The sequence below is a fragment of the Helianthus annuus genome, chromosome 11, assembly GCF_002127325.2.
Source record: "Helianthus annuus cultivar XRQ/B chromosome 11, HanXRQr2.0-SUNRISE, whole genome shotgun sequence".
Classification (NCBI taxonomy): Eukaryota; Viridiplantae; Streptophyta; class Magnoliopsida; order Asterales; family Asteraceae; genus Helianthus; species Helianthus annuus.
The window spans coordinates 55,052,834-55,060,237 of NC_035443.2; the positions used below are offsets into that span (position 1 = coordinate 55,052,834).

A 7,404-nucleotide genomic window follows, 5' to 3' on the forward strand; every position below is an offset into this window, starting at 1 on the left:
CTTTTGAAACATAAAAATCCGTAGAGAACAACTTTAATTATATTAAATTTTTATTATGTATTTGTATGATGTTTGACGTACTTTGTTGATTAAGAAAAATTTTGTTTGGTTATCTTTTTTATGATCCGACCCGATCCGACTCAAACTTGACCAAGAAAAATTATTATTTAAATATATAGGGAGAGGCAAACGACCCCTAAATATTTCGCACCCCATGAAAAAAATTTCTAGGTCCGCCACTGTATGGTTCGGTTCTCTTCTTTACAAAACACACACAACCGAGAGAGACCGACTGAAAAGGGGAGTCGGCCAACAGTTTTCCGGCGAACCCCTACGTTTCCTGTGAAGAGAGAGAGATGATTGATGTGTAAATGATGGTGACAAAGAGAGAGGTGAAAAGCCAAATGGTGTATGAGGGCTATTTCCTTGGAAACCCTAACCTGAAATGAGAAATCTCCTTCTTAGACAGAGCTATCTTCGCCTTTAAATCAATATGTTCTCCAAGGTAATGCAAATACTCTATTTAGAGATTTCCTTTTCACGCGATAATCTTTTTAAGTTTACAGTATTTGGTTGAATGGTTGAATTGGCAATGACTTTGATTTCTGATTATATGGTCTAAGTGTTTTGCCCTAAATTGATTATTGGTATTTAATATAAAATTTTCTTTTTTATTATGTATTCTGCAATTAATAAAATAAACAAAGCTTAGAACCTGGAAATTTAATTAAGTTACTTGTGTTTTGTAAAAAAATGCGTAGTAATATGATGAGAGCCTGGTAATTAACCCTTTTCTCACTCTTGATCCAGAATATGAGGCTGCTAAGGTAATTAAGCTAAATCAGTATGACCTCTAGGCTATTTTCATTTGCTTATTTATATATTTATTTATTGTTATTTTAAATTGAAGTGTTTGGGCAAATGGTTTTCAAAGGGTACTGGAGGAAGCCGGTTCACTGGATTCTTTCATCCCGCTCTGGTCTTGCAGAGACTGAGTTGGAGGTAAGTAAATTAACAGCTTCTTGTTATTGCCGTTATGAAGGTTTATGTAACAAATGTTTATGAGACGTATACTTGATAACAACATCAAAGCTTAAAATCGGGTCGTCGGTTTTGTGTGATTACCCGAGACCAATCATCAAAGCTTAAAATCCGGTGTGTAATACTTAAGTTTCGTTCTAGAAATTATCCAAGCTTGCAATTCCATACTTTTCTCGAGTTGGTCTCACGCCACTTTATCTCAATTCCTCGAACACCTTCATGAGTTCTTTAAGAAGAGTAGGAGACCAGAGATTGGTTGACCCTGTGATCCTTGATGTTCAGTTATGGTATTTGAATGCTTCCCTCCTGTTGATAGATTAGGTTACAGGTCCATATTATTTAGTTAACAGGCCTGGGCCTTTTTTTGTTTTTTTTTATTTTCGGTCCAGTTTAAATAAGTTCGGCTGTATTCGGTTATATTTGGTATAGGACCGAGAACTGACACGATACATGTCAAGTGTTATCATATTGCTTTAGTGGTTTTGTATTTGCACATTATGGGTGTGCCTATTAAACTTGCCAGATAGTGAAACTTTTATCAAGAACACTCCCTCTTCACATCTCCAAGATTCTTGCCTACACATTTAGATTAAGCGAAAAAACATGCAAATCTACTACATGTGAAGTGTTATCATATAGTTTTAGTGGTTTTGGATTTGCACATTATGGGTGTGCTTATTAAACTTACCAGATAGTGAAACTTTTACTACGTAGTTATAGTCTTTTTAGTTGTATAAAGTTATTTGGTAACTTAAGCTGCAAGTGTGCCAAAACAACATAAGTTGGTGTGAGGTCAGTACTTAGTACTCCTTTGTATGTGCTTTATAATGCTTACCTTTGATTTTTTTTTTTCGTTTAATGATATGTTATACGGTTCCTCTTATGTCTTAAAGTGAGCTGTTAGCAAGGGCCTCATCAAAAAACGATGGCAACTCATTTCGTTCTCTGCTTGAAGCACAAAATGCTGATGGTCAAACTGCTCTTCATCTGGCATGCAGGCGGGGCAGTGCTGAACTTCTTGAGGCTATTTTGAGTTATCCAGAGGTCAACGTTGATGTTCTTGATAAAGATGGGGACCCGCCACTTGTCTTCGCGCTTGCGGCTGGATCCCCAGAGTGCGTTCGGGCCCTTCTTAGTAGATATGCTAATGTCAGATCTAGGCTGAGGGACGGGTTTGGCCCGTCTGTTGCTCATGTCTGTGCATATCATGGCCACCCCGATTGCATGCGCGTAAGTGTTTTAACGAACTTTACTTATCAATATATGGTTTTGATTGTGTTTTGATTCAAACGGGTCAAATTGGTCGAACGGATTGAAAGCCACCCTAAGTCTATATATACAATGTATACAACCCTCTTAATCTATTGATCATAATAATATTGTTAATAAATAATAACAGGAATTGCTATTGGCTGGTGCCGATCCAAACACAATTGATGATGAAGGTGAATCTGTACTGCATAGAGCCGTGACAAAAAAGTATACAGAATGTGCTCTTGTTATATTAGAACATGGGGGCTGTAAATCTATGGGTATCTTAAACTCGAAGAATCTAACGTAAGTACACAATCAAATTTCCTTTTTTCTTATAGATGTATGTGTCCTAATAAATTGGTTTTACAACTGCATAGGCCTCTACACTTATGTGTCACAACATGGAATGTAGTCATTGTGAAAAGATGGATTGAAGTTGCATCTTCTGAAGAAATTTCTGAAACGATAGATGTACCTTCTAGAATCTTCCGGATTCTCTCGTGTGGCAAGTCTGCCAGCGTGGAGTGGTATGGTCCCTCTAACATATGTGCATCTGTGATTCGGGATCATACCTCTTCAGTCTTCAGGGTTCAAGTGAGAGGTTAGTGTATTTGTGTGTGAAAGCGACGGACAAGTTCTTGATGGTCGGTCACAATGATGGTAATTAACGCCTCATTGCATAGCGGTGATGTGGTATTATATAGCAGGAGTTGGCAATTGAACAGGAGAAGCGACCAATGGTAGAGATGTCGCCGATATGTGGCAATTCACAAAGTACCAGGTCAAGCTAATCTGCACATGGGAGTATAATTATTGATGTATTAGAAGATCTGGGTGCTTGTAACTGATCAGACCTTGAGGTTTGTAAATTTTCTTACTATGGTATTTCACATTTTCTTAAAAGTTCTGTCTTTGAAAAAAGAATTACATGTTGTATTTTTGTTATGCATCTGGTTGGTCATGTAGCTAGGCTCTTTTGACAATTTAAACGAAGAACCAAATTATGAAATGATTTGCCAGGTGATATATGAATCCTCACAAAACTAGCTTTATATTTATGTAAGTCAATATAATTTCCATTTTCTAAAAAGTATATTTTTTGAGTCGTTTGGTCGTGAACCCATGGTGTTATATCTACTGTGGCCTGTTTCCAAGTAACAAAGTTGATTCATTATATTATAAAAACTTGTACCATCGTATGCTATGCTGATGTTGGATATTATTGGTGGTCAAAGGTCTGGTTTTTAAGTAAGATATGTTGATAATGTATACTAATATACTTTAATATTTGTGGATAGATAAGATGCTTTAGTAGGACAAGAACATATAATGTATTATACATCACATCGTACGCTACACAAGTCTTCCTATACTCTGCTCACATGCCGATCACCTGTTAGCTAAATATTAAAATAAAAGCAGTGGCTCCGCCGCAACGCGCGGGTTTCCCACTAGTACTACATAAAGCATTTCCTATGGATAGAAATGTAGTTTCCCTTTCAATTTTAAGACTATCTCAAAGGTCATGCTCTATTTCCCCATTTTTCATCCATTGCTCCCAATTATGCCCTCCTTCAATGACTTCTTCAAAGAGGTTTCAATGCTGAGAGCAAATTAAAGATTAGCGATTCAGTTGATGATTCACTGAATATTAATGTTTGAATCGATTGCAATTGATTCGCCCCTGAGTAACTGAAGATTAATGATTCAATTAATGAGAGAGCATTGAATCGGCGTTGCTTCCCCTCCCTGTTTGGTGAAATCCTTCAATTCAATGCCAATGGAACCCTAACCCTCCGATTGACCAGTCGTTTCAACTTAATCGTGATATATCCTTTTGCCAATGGAAGTCAGATGAAAACTTTTTCGGCCGTTTACAGGTACAGTGAACATTACGCTGAACTTTGGATGGACGTCAACCACGAGCAAACAAGGGTATTCGATTAGGGTTTCCCGATGAGGAAGAAGGTGACATGTTCTTGTTCGACATTGCTCGAATCCAAGAGGCTTTCTTACCAGGTAAGATTACTGAATATTCTTTGAATCTTGATTCACTAACAGGGCCGGCCCAAGCCCAGGTCAAATGAGATTGGGCCACCAAAACTATAGGCCTCCACGATTTGATGAAACCACAGTCCATTTATAAAAGCTTTAGGGTGTGGGTTATCAACAGATTGATGGTTGTTAGTGTAGTGGTTTTGTGTATGTATGGATGTTGGTGAGACCCGGGTTTGAATCCCTGGTTCACCATTTCTTCCATTTTTTTTTCTTGTTTTTAAATTTTAACACATTCTTTCAAATAATTACACTTGGGCCCTTCATGTTTAACTTTCAATTACATACGTTTTTTTTCGGAAAAAGGCCACAAGCTTTTACTTCGCCCCTGTTCACTAAACATCTTAGGTTAATCTTTAATCCTGGTTATACTGGTGTTCATAATGGAATAGCATTGCTTCAGAATGTTATATTTATATTGTTTCTTGAATTCACATGCCAGTTTATGGGTTGATATTTCTATTTAAATGGAGTGCTGGTAAGAAAGATGAACGTCTTATAATCAAAGATCCAAATCCAAATCTGTTTTTTGCTAGCCAGGATAGTTTTTACAGTCACGTTTTGATTGTTAAAAGAGATGGTAAACTGTCTATATGTACAATTTTTTAATCCGAATTCGTCTTTAATCTGAATTTGGTAAACGTTTTTTTGCCACCCAGGTTAGTTTATACTATTTTGTGAAATATTCTTTAATGGATCTTGATTTGATTGACAATAGTTAACTGGAAATGCTATTTAGATCCATGTTCATGTTGATGACTGAATGGCTGAGGGCTAATGATTTTTTTATCGCAGTTCCGAAAACAGGAAAGTGGAAACTCCAGAAGAGAAGAGAGAGTACGGAGAACCCGAAGGAACACAGGACTAAAGTAAAGTGTAACCTTATAGAATAGGCCATAAATCTTTTAGCAAATTCTAGAGCACTCACGTTAGGGACTTTTATGGACTGATCAGCACCCCTTTGGTCGACTTCTCTTGTCACAACAGCGTAAATGACCCAAGGATGTTATTGATGGAGATGTTTTTCTTTCAAAAGACTAAATTATTTAGTTTAACATTGTTGATTGGTTATTTCCAGCTGTGTCCGACATGGCCTAGAATTCGACAACCGGGAACAAAGCTGTAGATGAAAGTACATTTTCGGCCAAATGGGAGGTAATTACTTTCTTTTCATTAGTTTGAGATGACAATGGTAAGAAAAATTAGTATTCCACCACAACAAAGCATGCATTTGGATGGTATTGGCCCGAAAATGAAAGTTAAACCTATAGCCTTACGACATTATAGTTACATATGAGAGTTTTTTCTTCTTAGGACTTAGTAGAGCTATTACAGGGGGATATATGAAAGTTATCTTTTCTTTAGATTCATTTTGAAGTTGCCCTTTTTAATATTATATTTAGAGTAAATTACGTTTTTGGCCCCTGTGGTTATATCACGTTTACTATATTAGCCCAAAATAAGAATTTTTAACATATTTGCCCCCATGGTCTCTATAACTAACCATTTTGGCCCCTAAGTCTAACCATTTTGGCCCTCATGGTCTCTATAACTAATCATTTTGGCCCCCATGATCTCTAGACTTAGGGGCCAAAATGGTTAGTTATAAAGACCATGGGGACAGATATGTTAAAAATTCTTATTTTGGGCTAATATAGTAAAAGTGATATAACCACAGGGGCCAAAAACGTAATTTACTCTTATATTTATCTGTATCCTTTTCTTATCATGTGGTTGTGTAAGGAATGCAAGGAGTTGTATTTGTTATTGGCTTGCATCACCTTCACCATTTAAATAGAAGGAGAATGAAGGTAATTTTTGTTTAGCGTGTGATCATGTTAAGAAAATTAAACTCTTAATTATGTAGAAGGATAAAGTTAAGTTTTCATGCGCTTAATCATGCTCAAATAATCTTTTGAACTTTGATGAATTAAGATATCTTATATAACTTAGTTTCATATTTCACAAATGATGTGCTTATTATGTCAACTCTTGGAATGACTTCTGTTTATACGAGTTGTATTGAACAACAAAAACCAGTACCCTTGAACAGTAGATAACTTGCATGCTTAATTTTTAATAACTATAAATTCAAGGATTAAAAGGTGTGTCCCTTTGGATAGTGTTCTTTTGTTTTCAAGAACCATATGCAACTGTGGTTCTTGTAGCGTTCGAGGTATTAACACTAACATTTGCAAAATGTTGAGTTTAAATTGAAAAGATGGTTAAAATTGACAAAAAATGTTGTCGTTGTTGTAGGATCTAGACGAGTTCAAGACAAGTACTAAAACCGCGTCTGAAGTTGATTTTGCAAAATTAAGAGAATTGGTTAATCGTGTTTGTGTCCAAAGTTGCACCAGACAAGGACCAAGCAAGCAAGATGGCAAAAAGGTTTATGCCATACTCGAAGTTGATTTCAATTCGAGGAGAGCAAGGTAATTTCAATAAGTTAATCTGATGATTTATATAATGTAATCAATTTGGTCAAATCGGGTCTAATCTTTATCTAATTGTTTTATTTCAGGAATAGTTAAATTAACCTTAAAATTGTCGTTAAAAATTGCCCATGTAGCCATTAAAAATTACCCCATGTGGGTGCTTTTATACACACACAACTTATGGATGATTTTTTAATCATTTAAGGTTTGAAATATATTTTTCGTTCCATATTGTCGACTTCGCAACAACGCGTGGGTTCTCCACGATTATATGAAAAACTACTATATATGAAATGGTATAAAATGTCTAGTTAATATAGGGATACTAAGTATTGAAATTACTCAAAGTCCTCTTTTTATAAAGTGTTAAATATCTAGTTTACGTTATTTAAAACTAGGTCTATACTCTATATAATAGTAGATCAATGATAATTAAATATATAAATTCCGGAAAAATAATAATAAAATTTAGAACAGAAAGATTTTTATAATTTTAATATTTATTTTCTACCCAAAATGTTTTATTATATTTTAGTTGATTTTAAATAGATTGTAAGGTGATAATAATGCCTCTAAATGGTAAAATTAATATAAAATGATAAAAATTCTAGAAAAT

At 35.3% G+C, this 7,404-nt stretch overlaps 1 protein-coding gene across 10 annotated transcripts; it reads left to right on the forward strand.

Annotated features, from left to right (window-relative positions):
- Nucleotides 1-242: 242 nt before the first annotated feature.
- LOC110890543 (E3 ubiquitin-protein ligase KEG) lies at nt 243-7,019 on the forward strand. Of its 10 annotated transcripts, none has more exons than XM_035979285.1 (10): nt 243-505; nt 911-1,002; nt 1,935-2,271; nt 2,441-2,598; nt 2,673-4,314; nt 5,146-5,338; nt 5,429-5,505; nt 6,094-6,161; nt 6,610-6,785; nt 6,875-7,017. In XM_035979285.1, the coding sequence occupies exons 1-5, from the start codon at nt 494-496 to the stop codon at nt 2,899-2,901; spliced, it is 828 nt and encodes a 275-aa protein (XP_035835178.1). In that variant the 5' UTR covers nt 243-493; the 3' UTR covers nt 2,902-4,314; nt 5,146-5,338; nt 5,429-5,505; nt 6,094-6,161; nt 6,610-6,785; nt 6,875-7,017. The 10 variants fall into 10 exon arrangements, with proteins under 10 accessions (XP_035835178.1, XP_035835180.1, XP_035835179.1 ...); XM_035979287.1 differs by having other exon boundaries at nt 5,146-5,219; XM_035979286.1 differs by lacking the exon at nt 6,094-6,161 and having other exon boundaries at nt 2,673-3,155; nt 3,594-4,314; nt 5,146-5,505; nt 6,875-7,019.
- Nucleotides 7,020-7,404: the final 385 nt, after the last annotated feature.